The sequence below is a fragment of the Atractosteus spatula genome, chromosome 1, assembly GCF_055471065.1.
Source record: "Atractosteus spatula isolate fAtrSpa1 chromosome 1, fAtrSpa1.hap1, whole genome shotgun sequence".
NCBI lineage: Eukaryota > Metazoa > Chordata > Actinopteri > Semionotiformes > Lepisosteidae > Atractosteus > Atractosteus spatula.
This window is the reverse complement of record NC_142706.1, coordinates 52,936,572-52,959,104: the sequence shown is the minus strand read 5'-3', so window position 1 is coordinate 52,959,104 and position 22,533 is coordinate 52,936,572. Positions and strand designations below refer to the sequence as shown.

General features: G+C 36.6%; 1 protein-coding gene across 3 annotated transcripts in view; it reads right to left on the bottom strand.

The window, feature by feature from the left end:
- Positions 1 to 22,533, bottom strand: part of arhgap10 (Rho GTPase activating protein 10) — an 80,084-nt gene that overhangs the window by 31,741 nt on the left and 25,810 nt on the right. For all 3 annotated transcript variants that reach the window (XM_088917616.1, XM_088917634.1, XM_088917626.1), the window contains exons 2-13: positions 18,876 to 18,971; positions 18,472 to 18,533; positions 11,950 to 12,021; positions 11,546 to 11,647; positions 9,989 to 10,099; positions 9,621 to 9,725; positions 7,204 to 7,333; positions 6,642 to 6,748; positions 3,540 to 3,634; positions 3,016 to 3,097; positions 2,665 to 2,704; positions 954 to 1,022 (exon numbers count right to left, since the gene is read on the bottom strand). In XM_088917616.1, coding sequence (XP_088773742.1) covers positions 954 to 1,022; positions 2,665 to 2,704; positions 3,016 to 3,097; positions 3,540 to 3,634; positions 6,642 to 6,748; positions 7,204 to 7,333; positions 9,621 to 9,725; positions 9,989 to 10,099; positions 11,546 to 11,647; positions 11,950 to 12,021; positions 18,472 to 18,533; positions 18,876 to 18,971 — 1,071 coding nt within the window. The remainder of the gene's footprint in view (positions 1 to 953; positions 1,023 to 2,664; positions 2,705 to 3,015; positions 3,098 to 3,539; positions 3,635 to 6,641; positions 6,749 to 7,203; positions 7,334 to 9,620; positions 9,726 to 9,988; positions 10,100 to 11,545; positions 11,648 to 11,949; positions 12,022 to 18,471; positions 18,534 to 18,875; positions 18,972 to 22,533) is intronic.

Sequence of the window (22,533 nt, the reverse complement as noted above, 5' to 3'; positions counted from 1 at the left end):
ACATAACTGAAGGCAGTGATAAAATCTTGACATACTTTGCTACAGTATGTTTGTGACTTATTGTCTCTGTGAGAAATCGAACCTATTTTTATCAGGGGATGACAATGCAGGTTCCAATAAGCTACTGCAGGAAAAAAATACAGACATCCATTCATCTATTTTCTAACCAGTCAGGGTGGCAGGGAAGCCAAAACCTATCCCGGCAAGCAATGGGTAAGAGGCAGGATACAACCTGGATGGGCCACCAATCCATTACAGGGCGCACACACAGACACAAACACACTCACACAGGCACAATTTTGTATGCATGTTTTTGGACTATGAGAGGAAACCGGAACACCTGGCAAAAACCCACAAGAACATGGGGAGAACATACAAACATACACACTCAGCAATGTGCCTATACTATCATATTTTACAGTATTTGTAATTCAGATGATATATTTACATAACAATATGACATTCTTTAGAAATACATACTTTATATATAAAAATGTAGGACAATGAACTGAAAACAGTTCTTTAAATATTAAATACTAAGCAGAACTTCATTCTGACTCGGTGAAAACAAATCTTAACGGTTCTGTGGCATACCTGCAAGGGATTTTAACTTACCACTGCCCTCTTGTGGTTGACTTAAATATTGTGGTTCTTAAATTTTAGTCTGAATACCTACCCACTCCCTCTGTCATTCCAGGACTATAACTATAAATAAACTAGTCTGGCTTCATAATAGGATTATGAAAATATAAATATTGAAGAAAATATTACCACCTCATGAAAGAAGCTGGAACTGAGTTCAGGACTATAATAATCTACTTCCCCATTTTCACTGTGAAACTAGCAACGTGCAGGTGTGAAATTGCACATACTGTACATCAGTGTTGCAGATTTCATGTTGATCATTCTTCCAATTACTTTTCCGTATGCACAAACAATATTTTAATACTTACCTCTTTTTTCTATTGCACTGATAGAATTCCTGACGAAAGAAAATCCAAGTTCATCCAGTTGTGCATCAACTGCAATTGAAAGTAATGAACTTAAATACAATGTAGCAGGATTTCTCTGCTTGAAGTGAGAATATACTGTAGCACCAGTCAAACAAACCCCTAGTTAAATGCCATAATACTTCAGTTTGAAGATGCTAATCACAGAGGCATTTAACATGCACAGAGGATCCTACTTGAGACTTGACATTTCACACATTTGGGGATTTGAAGAAAAGCAAGCTGTCATAAATGTCAAACTCTCTTCATCAATTTACACAAGAAGAGGTGTAAAGAAGGCACAGTCGAAAGGTCTGGTACTTCAACACAACTCCAACATGCCAACTATGTAAGGCAGACACCTGGTATTTTCCATTTCTTGAGTGAAATAAGAGTTTTATCAAAATAAAAACTTTGGCTCACATCGATATGAAGAGAGTAGACCTTCATAGGTGGGGACAACATGCAGCACAGGCTCCCTTGACTGTCCACACACTACTACCACGGCTGCACAAGGCAGCAGATATCAGGAATAAAATGACTGGTGTCACCACTGTGAGACACACACTGTATCAGGGAGTTAACAGACCAAAACCAAGCTCTTCGATACATTGTTGCCCTTTCAGTACGTCAGCACACATTTTCAATGCCAACGTATAGCGTGGAATACGTTGCATGTGTTTCGGTTTTTTGTCTGAAGGGGATGACAAAAAACCCATCTGATCCCAAAATATAGTCATCGAAACTTTGCCTTTTCAACTGCGATGATACGCAGCTTAAATGCTCCACCCTGGCCTTGATATCACTGGAGAGACAGGCAAATCTGCAAGCAGCTCAGCATTCTGTTAGTATTTTGATAACCTCGCAGCAAATGCTTTACAGAAACCCGGGACTTAGTGCATTACAACCTGGTGTACTACTTTGTACTATTTTGTTTGTGATAAATGTCTATCCCTGTACACTACCAGCTGTGATAACAGATATTCATCCCCCAGGCCTTTGTCCATTGCACACACTTTATATTATCTAGCATCCATCCTGTTCAAAAAGGTTCCCAAAATTTGTATACTTTTCCCCCCACAACATCCAGTTTGTACCATAATGAAAAGTTGTTCGCCCGTGAATGTCGCATGGTAAGACACCTTCACAGAGCAAAAATCTGACACCTTCCTGCTCCACAACAGTGCCCTCTTGTGGTGAGCCACAAGAGTGGTTGTTCACAAGAGCCACAAGAGCCACAAGAGTGAGTGCGGCTTGAGCATGAGCTCAAGCCGCACACACTGGGATGTCAGGTGCTAGTGGTTGACATTGCCTGTTGACATTAACTGGGCTTAAAATTTACTTTTTATTATCACTTAAGAAATGCAAGATATGCATTATGTGCATGTTTCCCTTCAACACTTACTTTTAAGTTCCTCTTAAAAACTACCATGTAAAGTTTTGAATTAGGATATTCTGAAGCAAAATAATTAAATGAAATCAATATGCCCTGACAAAAAGTATTTGAAAAATTTGATACTACTACTAGACTACTTTTCTTCTGTAGTTTTTTTGGTAACTCGGTGGTTCTAAGTGAATGAACATTATATACAGCATAACTATGTGGTTAAAGCAAATCATTAGTTAAATGTGAAATTAAATAGCAATGTAGACAATGCAAATAAAAAGTACTTACTTCCTTCTCTCTTTGAAGATGTTTTACCCAAAAAGCAAACCTGTACAAATGGAATCAAAGTAATGTTAAAAAAAGATAACCCGTAAAATTAAACCCTAACCTGTACTGTTAATTTTGGACATTTTCTATTGAGTTCAACATAGAGAAGAATCAGAGCTGATGAGATCTGAATAAACAGGGAGTAGCTGAGCTGCCTTTTGGTGTGAAAACACTTACTTGACAGTTTCAAGGGAGTTTCAAAGAGCTCTTTATCACAGAAAGATGAAAGATAGGGAATGTGGATATGAAGGCAAGAAGCAAAAAAAAAATATCGGAGCAAGCACAGTCCCACTAAACACAGAGCTGACGTACTGGCTCTTTACCACCCATAGCCTCCATCCAGTGCTTACGGTCCTCCTCTGACAAGGCCTGAACTGTGAGGACGACACCGGGTCTGTGTCACAGATGAAGAGAATGCAGCATTAGGGGCAGAACTTAAAAGCAGAAGGGCAAATACTCCTCCACTGTACCACTGTGTGACCCTTGGGATGCGAAAGTTCTAAATAAGAGTAATAAAACTGCCTGCTTCGGTAGTCAATTTTTGTCCTTCTAAGGGCAATTAAGAACATTAAATTTACAATGCATCCAAAATATAATAAATAGGTACTGCCAGCGATGCTGCAGCCAATTATCAGGCAATGCAATATCCCTGAAGATCAATTAATCCTTCTTAATTACCGTTGTCATCATGTGTGATCAATGAACCACACTGTCTGACATCAGAAGTAAAACGAAGTACAACTGGCAAACCAATTACATGCTCCTATGAAAGGCATGCAGAGTGCAGATTATTAAGTGATCCACATTTGAAAGACTACAAAAAAAAAAGCCCTTACCGGTCTGCTACTTCTATGTCTAAGCAAAATCGTCTGTCGAACAACTCAGTTGATTTCCTTGTACAGAACTTCAGGATGACCGACTCCGCTTCACCCTGCAGAAAGATCTAGTCAGTACCTGGCATTATAGATTGTGTCTTCATATTACTGTATTCAAAGGGGGGGTTAAAAACACAAAGCAGTCCAGAGCTTTGCGAGAGAAACAAGTTTCCTACTTTTCCAACCAGCAATTTCATATTAAAACCACGTTAAATATTTGCATTTCAGAGGGGATGTGGAGACAAAATCTTGTTGGAATTACTTATTACCTTTTCACCCCATGTTCTTACCATTTTCTATATAGAAGCTCTGTCTTAAACTGGAAAAGTGCACACATATATATACACTGTACATATATTCCTGGAGTCATCTTTATTTTAGAAATTTGCACTGAAGTGCAGAAATGAGCAGTACTTCCTTCTATTTAACTTCCGCTCAATCTTAATCAAACTTAAAAAGCACGTACCAGAAGAAAACACTTTACTTTTCCATGTTTTATCTGGGGACACCCCTTGCAGCCCCATTCACATTTCTCAGAATAAAAACCTCAAATGGGAATAGAAGTACTTTCCCAGCTCATGAACATAATGCTACAGTTGTCTGTTTAATTAACACAAAATAATTTCAAAGTATTTTATTAAAATGACAATGGCAAAGCTCACAAGAGGTAATGCAATGTCAAACTTTGTAAATGTTTCACAGGCATGCTCATTCATTTATGTTCTCATCTTCCAATTAACTCCAGTATAATTACATTTCAAATGGCTTTTTGCTTCCAATGAACTTGCAGCATTTCAGTTTTATAATAAGGCATAAAATAATACATATTAAATATATAAATCTGTCACAAATTCTTATCAGGCTACACTCCTCCTCTGGGAATAACCTCAAAGTTGCAACCATTAAACCTAACCTGTTGAATGAAAACCAGCTGTAAAGCCACCTCTGACTATGACTGTGAAAGAGATAAAATCCATGACTTAAGAACTCTTTAAAAAATAACTGGGTCATAAGCTCTGCTATGTTCTAAAAGTCCATGCTGTATTTTTGAAGGTGTTCAATAGGGGGTTTCACTAGCAAGTACTATATGCAGTGCCACCTCCCTACACTCCCTTCGGAGTGGCATTTGGGGTGCAAAGTTAAGTAACAGAAGCCCCATAGTTCACCACTTACCTAACATTTCTTTAAGAGAAGAACAATTTAGTGCGAGAGACCCTGGGAAGGGAGCTATCTAATGCAATTTCCTGCAAAACATTTCAGGAAAGGAGACCCCTGATATCAGATGTAAAAATTAAAACAAACCATATATTCAGTTAAATTAGGACAACTCTTCATTGGTTTTTTAGGCACTACTATTAACCTTTCAGGGTTAAGGCCTCATTAACTCAAGACGCAGTAAGAAAGGCGATTTTTTTTTTCATTGCTGCCTGAAATATGTCAGAGTTCTCATACTGGAGCTGGTGCAGAAGCAGTGTGCATGGCACAGAAGTTTCTTTTCTGCCCCTGAGAACCTTTTGTTTCCTGTGTTAAAAGAACAGATAACGATACACCAAGAATCAAGTTTCAATACTATCCCTGCCCCTACACCTACACAAATTTCACAAGGACAATTATCACATAAATGCAGAAACTGACAGGGCAAGAGACTTAATACTCAGAATTGCATGACCCTGAAAAGAAGAATGTTATAGATGGTGAAATGTCAAAAGATTGAGATTTTAATATTCAAAGATCTAGAATTTACAAGTATATTCTCAATGTTTACTGAGGTCTCTCAGCTTTCCACATGCAATTTTAATAACAAATACCAAACTCTAACTACTACTAAACATTTAAAAAAAGAATATGAAGTGTTCTGGTCTGCTTGCTACAGTATGTATTGTGACACCATTCAGACCATTTGTTTGTGTGATATAATTTAATGTGCTTATGCTGTTTTGTTATTGATGTAAAGTATTAAATATGCAAAAGCTATACTAAGCCAAGGATCTTATGAAAAACAGAAACAGCTCTGATGGAATTAAGAATGATAACTCCCCATCCTTTTCATAATGGTTATTATTATAATACTAGGCAGTTTCCCTTTCTTTCACTTCAAATGCTCCACCTGGACAAAATTTAATTGCATATCAGTGAATAAAATCCAGAACCACTTTTTTTGTCCCATAGTCCAACTTTTGTGCTGCTTTTTGAGTATTTTGATTAACTGAAAAATGAATTATTTCCTTAGCAAATGCCCTCATCCAGAACTACACAATATACAATAATACATAAAGTAAAAACAACAAAAAAAAACACTATATGCGAAGTACTATAAAATCAGTTCTTGAGGTTGTCAATACCACGAAGAAGGAGTAGTTATCTAAACCATTCTGAGTTGTGCTTGTGTCCCAACCGGCTGACAGGCTTCTACAGTATCCTTGCTTTAGGGTACAGCAGGTACAGAGCAGTGTACTTTGTACAAAGGTACCATCAACACTCCAGTATTTTTACATGATTATTTTACAGTTCTGTCATTTATTGTCCTGTTGTTCCACTTTACTTTCAGAACTTTACCGTAAAAAATATCTGAAAACAAAAATCCCAATTATAAAAGGAAATTACACTGCACTTGCAGGCACCTTTTCATTTAAAAACAGGAACAGGAGACACTGCCGCAGCCCTCTGGGTAAAAAAGAATGGAACAAGCTACTCACCCCTGTGGGTGAAGCTATTGCCCTGGCTTCCTCCAAGAAAGAGCTCTTTCCTTCGATCAATTACAGTAGATCCTATATACCAAACAGGCTAGATGTGTCGAATGGCATCCTCTTGTTTGTTACAGTATGTTAGTTTGTAAGCCTTCTTATGTTCTTGTTAAGAGATTTCTTAAGAAATAAATGTTTGTGTCAATATTCACACCACCTTCTGTGCAAATAAAAAAAATCTAGTGCCAAGTCATGCACCTACTGTACTGTAGATCATGCCCCATATGAAAAACCCCAAGAGCTGCTAGTATTAATAATGGATTCCAGTAATGTATGGGGCGAAAGAAACACATGGGAGCTTATTAAAACCACTACTGACCACTTTCCCTCCAGATCGGTGATCAAATGTGATCATGTTAAATATCTTCTGCTCTTTCATGTATGTACAGTATCTCTTCACCCAACTGGAACCAAAAGGGTGTGGTCCTGCAAAACAGAAGCAGCCACCACATTATTGCTTGAGATTACACAAGGGCAGCTGACTTTTTCACGTTTTCTTCCATTTTCTGTACCTCGTAATGAACTGCTATTAACGATAGTTATTAAACCACAATCATACTGCTTTCTATTTTGAAATTGTAGTCATATCAATTATTTTTTAACTATGCTAACAAGTACAAGAAACAGTCAACTAAAATGTGAATGAGTTTAAATCCATGATAAAGTCAATTGGGGAAGCCTAGCAGGATTATAACTGAAGATGACATTATACAAACCTTTTCTATATTTTACAAAACAGGCTAGAGTGTCTAAAAAGCCTGCTCCCATTTGTAGCCATTTTTACATTCTTTTCACTTAAGGGGTTTTTGGTAACTTTGTAAAACATGCACTGTGCCAGTACTAACATACCATTTTAGAGACCACAGAAGAAGTGCACTTACTTTTCTCTTGGATGTACATGTAGCCCTCAATGCTGAGTGGACTGGTACGTCTGTGCTCCTGGGGATTTTGTTTGATTTTGTTCATCAGGTCTAGCACCTCAGACCTGGTACCCTCAAATCGGTTTCTTGTCTAGAAGACAAAATGGTTAATGAGTGAGAATGTCACCTTTATTATCTTCATGAACATTACAATTCAAGCGTAAAGTTCTTTTTTAATACTATAACAACAAAAGAACAATAAAGGTAATAAAAGGTAAACAACAAAAAATGAGGTAATTGTATTAGAGATACTGATTGGGAAATGCCTGAACATATTAGTCAATGTCTCTGTTATCTAAGGAACAAACTTGACAAGAGCTCCACCTTGAGGAAACAAGGCTCTATATTAAATAATATTGGCACAGATATGTTTCAGATAAGCACATCTAGACACTGGCAGCTATCAGTGGTACTGAAAGAAATAAGGGAAGTAACTAAACAATCTCTTAAAACTACAAAAGGGCATTCAAGAAGGTGCAATACCCAACTGGAAAAATGATGACTTACAGTGTGGTGAAACAAAGTACACACTTAAGATTTTATGCTATAATAAATTTAGAGATATTTGACCTTCACCTAATTCTCACCAGGTTCTAATAGTAGATAAAACTAACCTCAATAAACAAATAAAAGATAAATTCTACTTTGCCATTATTTTAAAAAATCAGCCAGCATTCAACATTTGAAAAAGTAAGTGCTCCCATACTTGTAGACTCCGGTGCACCAAAACATGCGCACATAAGATGATTATCAGCAAATTTCCCTCTTGTATATAAAATGAGGAACATGGTTGGGTAAGTCTTAAGCACTCGGGTTTTTGGTAACACATTATGGTCCAATCAAAAGAAATCTGTGACAGTTTTACTGAAAGAACTGCTGCTGCTTACGAGTCTGGGAATGGTTACAAAGCCATTTCCAAACAATATGAGGTCCATTATTCCATGATAAGAATCTACAAATGGAGAAAATCCAAGCCTGATGTCAATCTACCCAGAAGTGGCTGACCTACCAAGTTTTCTCCAGGATCTAATTGTATGAAGCTTCTAGAAGTCTCAAATCATAAAGTTAGATCCAGGGATCTACAGGCCTCCCTCGCGATCGTAAATGTTATTATCATGAATCCACCAACAGTAAAAAGAAAAAGAATGACTTTCATGGAAGGATATCCAGGAGAAAACCCCGGCTCTCCAAGAAGAACATTGATGCACTTGAATGACAAGACTTTTGGAACAATGTGCTCTGGACAGATGTGTCAAAGGTGACATTGTCTGGCCATAATGCAAAACATCATGTCTATTTTTTTATGGGAAATAATTTTCCCCTTGACGTTGATTTGCTTAACATCCCAGTTGCACTGCCGCCATTAAGGACGTCCTGTATGCAGATTTTCAGAAGGTTTTGCTAAAATTCCAGAAAAGCAATTAATTTAGATAAAGAGTGAATTCTCAAACAGGGGTAGTATTATTAGTACCAAAGGGATCTATATTAGGACAACTGCTTAATACATACAAATGATTTAGATTGTGGTTAACAAATTAATTAAATTTGTTGATGATTTGAAAATAAGAAGATTAACAGCAAAGAAAATTTAAAGTAGCTTAGTCAAAAGTCAGAACTGGGCAAAAACCTGGGAAAATACTTTTGCAAGGCAGACTGTTGCACGTAGAATAGTAATAAAATTAACTATCAACAGAATAGGAAGTGACAATCTAGTAGACGCTACTTCATACTGTATATTGCATATGACTGTGCTCACCACATTACAATAAATATACTTATCTTCTGGAATCAGAGCACAGTGAGTGAGCAGGTACATTTCTAGGCTTAAAGGTGCTTAAGTGACAAATTTCTTGCAAAAATCTCTTGCATATATTATACAGAACATACTGTAGACAAAGCACTAGTTTACAATACAGATCTCTGAACAGTCTAAATGAGGGTGTGTTTCAGTAGAACAAAGAAATTGTATTAATGCCAAAAGGAATGACTCACAAAATGGCTTCAGTGTCCAAAGAGGCACTACAATTGCACGAGTAATTTGAGTTGCTATTCTTAATCTTTTTATCAAAAGAATGATAAAATCCACTAAATACTGCTCAAATTGACCCAACCCTCCCCCTGCACTGCAGTCTGAATATTTAGATTAAAATCTCTGCATTTTTTGCATAAAACAGAAGCTAAATGAGATCAAAATGGCTACAGGACAAAAAACTGCTGTAGTTTATGCAATAGCAATATCCGAGTTTAAACAAAATACAGATAAGCAGATAAGAGCTCTTCCTGCACACAACAATTGCAAGAAGTTTTTGAGACCCCATTTCTAGATGCATGTTAATATGTGATAAAAGAATTAATAACATGTAAATGGAAAAACTCACATTCTGAATATTAATTTGCAGCTCTGTTTTATAATGGTTGAAGTCCTTTGCCAGCTCATATCCCTGGTGGTAGAATGTGAAAACAGTCTGAAAAAAAGCCAGCATCTACAGAGGAAGACAAAATATGTGTCACACGTCAGTCTAGACCGTCAGTCCAGAAAAATATAAAAGGAAAATAACAGAAAACAATGCAGCAACAGCAGTAGCTAGAAAGTGTCTTATAATGGTCAGACAAACAGAAATTAAACTAAGTGCACAATGAATTAACAATTCTGCTTAAACAATGGCACACATAAATTTGATTTTAATAGTTTGTACATCCTGCTTCTCAGAAGTAAAACTTCTGTTCTCTCATGCCATACACTTACAGGCTCTACACATTCAAATTTCTTTCTCTCCTGTATCTCCTGCAATTTGCAAACATATTCCAGTGATTCTTCATGAAAATGCAGTCTCATTTGCTCCACTTGTATATCTGCCTGGAAAAGACATTACAGCCAACATCAGTAAATTTACAGTCAACTTCATTCAAACAGAGGAACTAAAAAAAGGGTATTCTTTCCCTTCACATTTCTACGCTTTATATTCATCGAGATCAGTTGTCGCTTGTTGTATAATTAATAAATAGGGCTTGTTTTGGAGGAGCATGCCTGCTGGTGCACACTGACTGATTCCCTGTAAACAGAAGGTTTCATGAACGTACGTTCTCAGAAAGTGCTTCATAAACTGAGAAAACAGAAGCAGGTATAATTTCAGCAACAGGGATTGAGCCATGCGGGTCTCATCAGGGAGGGCTTTCAATGAGTATAGCAACACAGGCTCTATAGGCCAACATCTGGTAGATTATAGGAACCTCCAGCATTCCTGTATTCTTGCCAGGAAAATGATACTGTGTGAGATATTGTAAAGACTTAAAAAGTAGAACAATTTTATGGTTTATACGAAACTTTACAGGTAGCCATGGAAGACACTTTGTGGCATTGGTGATTTAACTGCTTTAAGCCACTACGAGAGCCTTACCTGCAAAGAGTAGTTTAGCCCAGAAAAGACAGCATTACAGTCCATTACCTCTGATGTGATTAAAAGATGAGCACTGAGGAGCATTTCTTCACCCTGAGGCACTGAATCGGATCTTACAATAATTTATTAATGGTTTTGCACCCTTATGAGTTCACTTGGCCCATGGCTTGTGGTAACTTATCTGATAATTCTGTAGCCCAATGTGTTCCAGTGCCACACTGATTCCAAACAAGGTTTTGTTTTATAAATAAATATTTTCGTAAGATTTATTTCTCTTGCAAGACAAAAAGTCTTAAGGCAAACATGTCAGCCAAGAACGTCTTGAATGCTTCTAGCTTCAGTGCAGTTTGACCTTTGCAGTGCTACCAAAACATTCTCATGCCTTTCCTTTTCTGACTAGCTGTTAGCAGGAACCCTTCTTCAGAGACCAGTAAACTCCAGGAAGGCAGAGACGCAGATAGCTATAGTAAATCTGTATGCCAAAAACAACAGACCAACATTGTATGTAAAGGGCAACATGTAAAGAATTAGGAAAAACAACCACCAAATCTGAGCACTAATTGAAAAGTCTGTCAGCAGTCTGACATGGCATTCAAAACAAGTCATGTTTATGTGCACATTTTTATATTTCTAAAAAAAAATGAAACCAAAACAAAGGCTGCAGTTACCTACCATTTTTATGCTTTTCATCAAAAACATCTTAGATAAAGTTCTAGCAACTATAAATATAAACCCGGAACTTCCTTCTATTACTTAAAGTAAATTAATTTAAACCAAAACTGGCATTCCAGGGAAATCATTGTTCACATTTAAATCAACACAGGACTCATAAAACTGCTGGCTGTATTCCTGTTGTATACAGTACATGTGTGTTGAGTATTACAGTAAGTATATGAGAAAAATACCTCTTGCAGCTGTTGGTCTTTCTTCTTTGCAGACAAAGTTAAAAGTTTTTCTAGGGAGCTGTAGTACTTTTCTGTGTCCTTCTCATACTTTTTTCTTTCCTCCTTGAATTCATATAAAAATAGTAAGACAGCAGTCAAGAGTGTCAACTCACAAAACCAGAACAATATTCAATAACCAAAATAATCTTAAATTTTTTTTTATTTTTTATTTTCTACTTTACCAAAGCAGTTTGTTTCAAATGCACAGAAATTGAGGACTAGAGGCAACCAGTTTCTTTTTGAAGTGGCCAAAATAAGTTAATTGCTCTCAAGCCTAAAAATAAACGAATTTGGTATATTTTCTGGAATCTTATAATGCCACTCAGTAGTACAGCAAGGCTAGGGGGTATGAAAAGCGTCTGTACCTTTGCTGATCCCAGCTGTTCTTTCCGGAACTTCTCTAGAGGTTTCAGAAGTGTCTCAGTGATGTTGCGCATCTAGAAAAACAGACACTGTTACTAATACAACAACACAAAAACAAAAACAGCAGCCTCCCAGTAGGCAAATGACAGAAACACAGGGTACTGACACCAGTAATACATTATTTGGATAGCGTAGTGTAAGGTCCCAAAGTTCGGCTCCAGTGTTTTGTCATTTAATATTTTATTTGGATCAACCTTAATGTCAGAATCTGAGAAGTGGGAAGGAGTGGGGCAAATGGAGCATAGTTGTATGGAGCATACAACTTTTAAAATGTGCTTTAGTGACAACAGACTTTCCGTTCAAAGGTAAATCGCCACTACTGCTCATAATCACACTATCATTCCCTGGAATATCTCAGACACATCGGAAATGATAAAAAAATCAGTGATATTAAAGAACTTTGAATTTTCAAAATTTGAATTTTCCTAATTTTTACTTAGGAATTACCCATTGTTTGGTCTAGGCTTGGATTGCAGTGGAAGATTTTTGTGTGGTGCTTATTATTTTAGGGATATGAATGGACTTCTAGAACTGAGAGAGAAGTCATGGGAGAAAGATGGAAAGTTCATGGAAACATTTAAACAGTTATCTAAACATTCTGATCTGTGTCACACTATAGATTTGAAAATAAGGTTTTTAAACACTGTCACCCATTCCTTAATCTATAAACTGCATAACATAAACATTCCCTTTAAACCCACCTCTAAATTGCTCACAGACACAGAGCAGAGTCATATTTATCACAGTCCGTGTCTTCCATGCTAAACACTAAGCCTCCATGCTGCCCGATGCATTAACATTTCTTATTAAATTAGGCTGAATTTTGTGCTTGATGTAGCCTTACTACTTTATACCCTGATCTCATCATATGTCAGAACTTATCCAAGACTAACTGTTGGGTGTTAACCTTGGTGTCCCGGTGAAATGCCACTTGCACAGTTTGGATTCCCTTAAGTGTCCCCTTAATTCAGAAGAAGAAGCAGATTGTCCCTTCTCCACCTGATCTGCTGTGTAGTGAGGTTGCTGGTGTGATACTGCAGTGAGTGTTAATATACTCATATTTGAATATTCGCTACCATTACTTGTAATTTAAGTCAGAATCTGGTAAATGAACCCTGGATTTAATTTTAATACACTGGATGAATCAGGGGCTGGTGGAGGGACATTTTATTTTGGTAAAGTGAAAGGAAAGTGCCAGGAAAAAGGGTGTGTGTACCAGAGGGAACTGATAGCAGGAAATGTATACATTTAACACTTGCCAGAATGTTTTTCTTTTTACAGTACAGTTGGTTTAATCAACCAACGTAACTTCTGAAAACCTGTCATGGAAGAAGTAGCAATGCAAAATAATTCCCGTATTCAGCGCAAAGAATTAAATATAACAAACAGCAGGAGGTGATGGGTCTAGAGGATGTTATTAAAATAGCATTACAGTACCACTCTCAACTAAATCCATTATATTTTCTTCCAAAGTAATATTTTAACGGCATGTTACAGCAGTCTAATTCAATTATAATTTGGTGACATTCTACTGTAAATTCTAGAAGAGCTATTGCTTTTACTGCTAATTATTACTAGCATTTCATTGTTTTATCACAGTTGTAAAAAATCAGAATCATGTGCTATATACAGCGGTGCTAGAAAGTTTGAATTAGTTAGAATATGAAGTTAGAATATTCTGATTTTCTGCATAAATTTTACACTTAATGTGATCAGATCTTCATCTAAGTAATAAAATTAGATAAAGAGAACCCAATAAAACAAATAACACACAAAAGGATATACTTTTTCATTCATTTATTGATCAAAACATTAAATGTCTTTGTCGGAAAAAGTATGTGAACCTATGCTTTCAGTAACTGATGTGACCCCCTTGAGCAGCAATGACTTCCCGCAAACGTTTACAGTAACTGTTAATCGGTCCCGCACATCGGCTTGGAGAAACTTTGGCCCGTTCCTCCTTACAGAACTACTTCAACTCGATGATGTTGGTGGGCTTTCATGCTTCACATCCTGCCACAGAATTTCTGTTGGATTAAGGTCTGGACTTTGACTCGGCCATTCCAAAACGCAAAATATGTTGCGCTCAACCATTCTTTGGTAGACTGACTTTTAGGGTCATTGTCTTGCTGCAAGACCCACCTTCTGTTGAGCTTCAGTTCACGGATGGATATCCTGACATCCTCCTGAAGAATTTGCTGGTACAATCCAGAATTCATAGTTCCGTCAATGATGACAAGCCGTCTTGGTCCCGTGGCAGCAAAACAGCCCCAAACCACGATACTTCCCCCAACTGTTTTTCCGGTTGGGATGAGTTTCTTATGTTGGAATGCAGTGTTTGGTTCTTGCCAAACATAACGTTTCTCATTTAAGCCAAAAAGTTCTATTTCCAACTCCTTCCACAGAACATTCTCCCAGTAATCTTCTGGCTCATCCAGGTGGTCTTAAGCAAACTTTAAACGGGCAGCAATGATCTTCTTGGGGAGTAGTGGCTTCCTCTTTGCTATCCTCCCACGCACACTATTCTTGTTCAGTGTTTGCCTGATGGTGGACTCATGAACCCTGACATTAGCCAGTGCAAGAGAGGCCTGCAGATCCTTAGACGTTACCCTGGGGTTCTTTGTGATCTCCCGGAATATTATACACCTTGCTCTTGGAGTGATTTTTGTTGGACGAAGTAACAATGGTGTTGCATTTTCTCCATTTGCACATTATCTGCCTGACAGTGGATTGGTGAAGCCCAAAGTCTTTAGATATCGTTTTGTAACCTTTTCCAGCCTGATGAGCCTCAAGACTCTTTTTCTGAGGTCCTTAGAAATCTCCTATGATCAAGGCATGGCATGCGTTCACAAACCTGTGAGTGAAGACTCAGGTTTATGTTTTTTCAATAAGGCAGGGTCACCCAAACTCACACCTGATTGTCATCCCATTGATTGACACTCCTGACTCTTATTATCCCCTTAACTGAACTGATAATCCCAGAGGTTCACATACTTTTTCTGACAAAGACATTTAATGTTGGATCATTTTGATCAATAAATGATTGAAAAAGTATATCCTTTTGTGAGTTATTTGTTTTATTGGGATCTCTGTATCTATTTGTATGACTTAGATGAAGATCTGATCACATTTTAGGTCAAATTTATGCAGAAATTCTAAATTTTTAGAAATTCAGAAAATTCTAAAAGGTTCACAAACTTTTTAGCACCACTGTACTTATTACTGACATGGCTTCAGAGTGTGATTAGCTTTAATATTTTGTGATAAAATAACAATCACAGAATGGATGATTATTACTACAAAATAGTTAAGTGTTTATTTAAAAAATTGTTTTGTGAAAAAGAAACCAAAGGACACAAGATACTCGGACTACATAGATGCTCATTGAAAAAGAAGAATGGGAAGGCGAAGACTTCTTTACACAAAGGGTTGTGAGAGTGTGGAACAAGCTACCAAGCCATGTTGTGAAAGCTAATACCCTTGTTTCGTTCATGAAATGGCTAGCTGAGACCCTAAGATCAATTAGCAATAGACAGCCAAATAACCTACATTAGTTTTGTAATCTTTATTTTGTACATTGAAATATAATTTGTTCCTCAAAATCTGTTCATAAACTAAAGTTCCATGACTTGGCATGTAAAAAGTGACAATTTGTTCCCAAGGTCTAGAAAATCACCCATTATTATATATTTGTACAACAGCGTGGCACTGAATCATCAAAGGACACTATTTCTTGTTTACAATAATTGCCCTATTTACCCTAGTAGAGTAGTTAACAATATGAAAAAGATGTATATAAAAATTCTAAGAACCAGACACACTGAGGATCTATGTTTTAGGAGCTTGGAGCAGAGCTAAAATATGAGGATGATGTCTCCCATTCAGCCTATTAAAGAAATATGCACCTTTGTTATAGCAAAAATACCGCCATTACTACAAAAACAGATATGAAAATGCATGCTTTGGTATAGTGAAAATGCATAAAGCGGGTGTTCTTAAATCGAGGCATGGTGTGTACTATAAATGGGCACTTTTCACTCATTTTGCTAAAACCTTGTAATTGCTTCTGATTTTTTTTCCTGATGTTAAACTGGTAAGTATTCCTTATTTTTAACAAAGTATGTAAGGAATGATTAAAAGAAGTTGACAATGTGGTTTTAGATTTTAATAAATTCTTTCTGTTTGAAAGTGATATATAGGATACCATTAAAAAAAACAATCTTACTCAGTTTTCCTTTTAAATTAAGCTTTATTGAACAAATGATTGTCTATTCTTAGTCTATAAGCCGTGAAAAACTGCTGTTAAAGCAACTCTATCACGTGACTTAACAGAATATTAAATTCTTACAGTGATGCAGAATGTTTGTAGTTCAGCCATTAAATAAGATTACATTATTCCAAATCGGATTACTTGTAGGCCCCTATTACCTGCCTCATTAAGATATCAATTTGACACCAATTTCTAAATTCTAAAATCTGTTTTTCTGGGTAACATAAATTAGTATTATAATAATGATAATGTTGCTTTATTAGCCCTATACAATTTCTTGCATTAGGAATTCGTCTTTTCGCATACCCCAGCTTGCTCTCCATGAGACACAGACAGGGAGAGAAGCTTGGGGTCAGAGCACAGGGTCAGCCATTGTACAGCGCCCCTGGAGCAGCTGGGGTTAAGGGCCTTGCTCAGGGGCCCAACGGAGTAGGATTCCTCTGCTGGCTGCGGGATTTGAACCGTCAACCTTTCAGTCACAGGCACAGATCCTTAGCCACAGAGCCACCGCTCCATACAGTACGAGATTCACTACCCTCAGTAGGATGTATTACTTTAATTATCAATCAATGTGAAACTGCACTTCATTTCAAGCAGAGCGCATCAATTAAACTCATACCGTACAATCACGGTTCATGGAAAAGCCACAATGGGGAACAAATACGTAGTTTAAATAAGACTGTTTGGAAATAAAATGAAATGGTCTGGTATATCCATCAGTTTATTATGCTAGTTTTTGATTTTCTTTAAATAATCATTTGACTTCTCTATGTTACTGGTAATTTTTATTCAGTGTACTATCTGTTCTCCAATAAGAAAATGAAATTTCCTTACATCATGAGCTGTGTACATGCCTACAGTATACAGTATAATATACATTGTTTCACAATGTTCATTTGTATTTTTTGTTGATAAACACTGTAATATGTACTGAAATGAATAGGGGTATTCCTGTGTAACCTTGATTTGGTTTTTAATATTAGGAATTTTCCCACATGTGCCCAAGTTTACACCGTAGCTAGAGAGACAATGTTTTTACAAACATGAATGGTGTAGATAACACGACATCTGTTTTTATCACAAAGAAGCACTGAAAAAAACATGTAGATGTTCAGAGGTGTATTCTGCTATCTCTGTGCCCCACAATGAACCCAACTGGAAGGTGCTACTGTACTCCCACTACTTTCCAGATCAAATTTCACCTCCTATTGTTTTAGGGATGGAAACACTTTGCTAATTTGATCCTGGACACAAATGGCTACATCTGTTTAAAAAACTGAATTGAGCAGACTGGTGCAGAGCATTTTCCAGGGCACTTGTAGCACAAGATATCCACGCTTGGAATTCACCTCAGGTATTTAATCTAAAAGCACAGCTTGTCCATGGGCTCTTACACATCTACAGTAGCTGCTGGTGCAGTGCATCTTCAAAACAGACATTAGAAATCGATTTTCAGGCATCCAGTTTCAAATGTAACCGTGCTTTAATACAATAAATAAGTGGCATAAACAGCGTGCATCACAGACAGCTGGACCAGCTGTATGTGCGGGAATGCATGGGCAACTCTCAATATTTTATAAAATGATCACCCTGGGGGCTAGGTAGCTTTTACATTTAGAAGTACAGTAAATATGAAGCTGGATAATCACAACTCCCATGCTAAAGTATAACATAAAATTAAATAAAAATATTGAATATATAAATCCTGATGTAAGTGAAAGTAGTTTTGTGGTCTTTCACTCATTATTTTAAAATGTCTGTAGCATGGCAGGGTTAAGCCATCAATAAAATCAAAAGGCCTCCACTACAGGCCTTTCACTTATAGCTGTGTGGTTCTGTACGAATCAAACCAAAAGAAAAATAGTTTTCCAAATAACATTGACAACCCCTGAAAATACTGTTCTTTTTCTAAAATAATTATGCTGTGATGTTCTGCCTTGTTTAAGACATTTTTAAACTAACAAGTCATTTTCACATGATAGAAAGAAGAATCAGATCAAAGGGATCCTATCAGTCTGAGCAAAATGTTTTATAGAAAACCATGAAAAATCAATGTATTCTTTTGTATTCAAAATAAAACTCTTAAGTATAACTTGGAACTTTTAATTGTGGAATATGATTTTTCTCCTCTTTCTTTCAAGCCAACCCCTACTGTATCTTTACCAGGTTTAATTCTCCACTAATTTACACTCACCATCAGTTCTCTTTGGTCCTCCAGGTTCTTAAGGAAAGAAGAAAACTCCTGCAATGATTCATCTGAAATACAAGCAGGTTGTTAACGTAGGGCAATTCAGTTAAAACTAATCAAAAACATTTTTAAATACTTATAAAAATTAAAATGCATCAGTGGTGAGCCAACTATACTTACTGTAAATACTGTTATTTAGTTATTGTTTGTAAGTGGCTATTCACACTTTTTGAATCCCCAGAACCAGGTAACTAATTTTACATCCATGCCATTCTAGAATCGTCTAGTTGGCTGCCATTCCATTAAAAGAGGCAGAGGCTTTGTCAAGATCATTCAACGGGGAGTAATATTCAAGATAAAAAGAAAACGTCCTGGGGTTTCAATGTGAATTCAAAAGCACACAGACTTACCAATGCACTTCTCATCATCAGTCTTTGCATCTCCAATATATTCAAATTTAAAATCTCCAAGAGACTGCGCAAACTTGCGCTGGGCCATACCCAATTCTGCAAAAGAAACAATTACACAAATTAAATATTGATGTTTAATTCTCATACAGAGTATATAGCCTTCTCCATCCATCCAGTTTCTAACCACTTCTTCTAATTCAGGGTGGCGGGGCCTATCCCAGCAGGCAATGGACACAAGGCAGGGTATGGGACATACAGACACAGACACAACATATCTAGGGCCAATTTTCCCAGGTGCCAATTAACCTACCAGTATTATTTTTGGGCTGTAGGAGGAAACCAGAACACCTAAAGGAGACCCACATAAACATGGGGAGATAAACTCCATGCAGATATCACCCAAGGTCAACCCAGGGCCTATGAGCTGCGTGATGGCAATACTAACCACTGCACCACCATGCTGGCCTATACCATCTTTTAGCGGTACAAATTTAACGATTGGATTTCAAGAACTGATTTGTATTGCACTACAAACTCAATTTCTCTTCTGGTATAGGGAAGAGGAATTGGTAATTACTATGAAAACTATACCAGATAATTATTATCTGGTAATTATTGTGAAACTGACGAGAATGTTCAGCATTGATTTTACTACATGGACTATTTTACAGGTAGGATATTTACAGTTAATACCGGCTACCCAAAAAGGTTAAGCTGAAAAAACTAATTATTGCAAGTATATAGTATAGCAATTCATTTGAGCAAAAAGGTTTTAAGTAAAAAGGTACAGTTAAAGAAAAAACATTGTGAACGGCATGTGTGATCCATGTTCTGTGTTTGCCCTTGATATAATTACATGCAGTAGCTAGTAGATAAAATGCTTATTCACTGTGAAGGAGTCTGACACAATGTTATTCCCACCTGTCTCATCATAAATTGGTCACCTGTTAAGAACCTTTTAAGTCATAAATAATTGAACACATTTTTACTTAGCATGTTAAGGAGAGCATAAACAGTATATGCTGATGATGTTTAAAATTTCATCAGGGCAGTATCGAAATCAAAATCTGAGTGCAGAAGAGTCTGAAGCAGAAAACAGACTCATTATGGGCATCAACTAGCACCAGCGATTGAGGGCTCAGTTGGAATTAAAACTACAAGACAGACGATATTCCTCAGGACAATAGATGACGTATCAAGGTTTCCAGGAAAGTGTCAGCATGACATTCTCAAATAAGCCTTGTTAAAAGCACAACAAATGACACAACAAAAGAATCTACAAAAATGCATTGAAAACAATTTCATTTATTGAGGTGGAGGCTTCAAAAAACTGTGACTTTGAGATAATGAGGAATCGGCATTTTCATATGAACTATCACTCCAGCTATGTACATATACCCCTCACATATACAGTATTATCAAATAAATCCAAGAGGAGGTAAAGGAAATGCTATCACTATCAAATCTAAACAATTCAAGGAACAGACATTCTTTTCCACAGTGCTAAACTCACCTACTGTAATGGCACTGCTCTCGTGTTATAGAAATCAGAAATGAAAATTAGTGTTGATCCCAGACATTTTTTCTCCTTTGCAGCCTACATTCCCTTTATGCCTGTGCCTTATGCTTGTCTAATCTTGTTATTGCTGAAATTAGCTCCGATTTTGAGAAGTGTTGAAAACCTGCAGTGCAGAGCAAAAAAAATAGTCTCTACAGGAATTTTGCTTTTAATAACATCTGCTGTGCTATACTTGCTCCAACATTCCACCTGGCTCCCAAGAGCAAAAGCGACACAGATTGTATTCTGAATTCAAATTTTGTATGTTGTTTTAGTCAAGAAAGGACAAATGTAATAGATTACACCATCTCATTTAATACCAAATAAATAGTGTATTCTTCAGCGCTAGAAAGGTTTCATGCACTCATGTTAAAGATAAAAATATATAAATAAAAAATGAAGATGTTACAGAAGTAATACGGGTTGCCATATTGTCCAAGACAGTGTTTAGCTCAGAAGCAGGAGCAAGGCACGTGTTGACATTTCAGAAGTTCTGCAAACATCCTGTTCCATTCACTTGTTCAGCTGTGGCATCCTGTCTATATTGTACCATTGCTCTGAGAAAACCTTTCTGTAACAATGTGTAAAGGACGGACTAAAAGGATTTTTGGATTAGATATTTCCTTGCCACTTCACATCTTAGCATTTTCATTATTTTGTAATGATAAATATATTACGTTTTACATTGTTAAATTCTATGCTAACCACTTCTGTTTATCATTTGAAAAAAGCCAGATGTGGGAAACTCCCAATCATTACACATCACTTGGGGCTTCAAGGCAGTATAGCTAATGTATACACACCAGCTTTACATAAAGCCTTTTAAGGTTGATTTCCACATTTTGACACAGTTCACTGTGAATTCTGTATACTTGCAGTTCAGTCTTAACTGCTGTTCTGTGCTTTCATTTTCTTTGCACCATGCAAAGTAATGGTCAGCAAGCTAAGCTAGATTGCAAAACCACAAAGTTCACAATCGAGTACAATTAGTTTCCTTTGCAATTGGTGCAGTAACAGATGAGCATTTCCAGCATAAGACACGTAATTGTCTGCCATAAACAGTTGCCTGAAGGAAAATAATTCAATGCATTCCAAAGCTTAAAAGTTTTTGATTTACTTAATTTAATGTTTCAGTGTTTGTTACATACAAAACATTTAATATTTTAGAACGTTTAAGAATGTGTGTAAAATATAACAAGCATATTTCTAAAAATGTTTTTTAACTATGAGCCTTTATTATAAAATGAAATGTATTAAAAATATTTTGAATACATTTTTACAAATATGTATGCACTTGAAATACATTTTATTGTAAATTAGAACAGACAGATGAATGTTGAAAACAGCTAGATTAAAAGAATAATGCTTGCAAAAACATTATCTTAAATTTTCTTAGTTTATTGCACAAGAAGCAAGATTACCATCAGCAAACTATTTACAAGTCTTATTTCTCAAATAAAACATATTTCAAACTTTAGCAACTCACAACATTAGGTAAGCAAATGTGAATTTACCTCGACTAATCCTAATGTGATTCCATCACACATTACAGTATGGAAGTTGTGTACACAGTACTCTAAAAGACCAGAGATGTTGGACCAACACAGCTATCAAGTGTACCTGTGACTTCCTTCAGGAATCATTGTGTTCATCACCCAGGCTCATTCACAGGATACTTGCTGTGATTCAACGATGGGGTCTGACACAAATAAAACCTTTCCATGGTCTGGCACGTGGTACTGTATACATATGAGGTGGCAGCACAGATGGTAGTTTTTGGGATAAATGTTTAACATGTTATGGATTTAGGAAAAGAAATTCAATCAAGATCAAATGTTCCTGTGCACTTCAGTACCGTATTAGTTTCTTTAGCACCTTCCTCAGCTGTGGTAAAATGGGTCTCGCATTCAGTCATGAACAAATGAAAATGCAGGAAAGCAAGGAATCCATTAGTTTAATTCTTTACTGAACCAGATAAGTCAGGTGAGAACAAACTCACTTTCCAATAACAACCCTTTTAGACAGATGGGAATTTCCATGTGTAATACCTTAATCAAAACATAAGAGAGCACATTTTCTGCTCAAGATTTGAAACCAGCG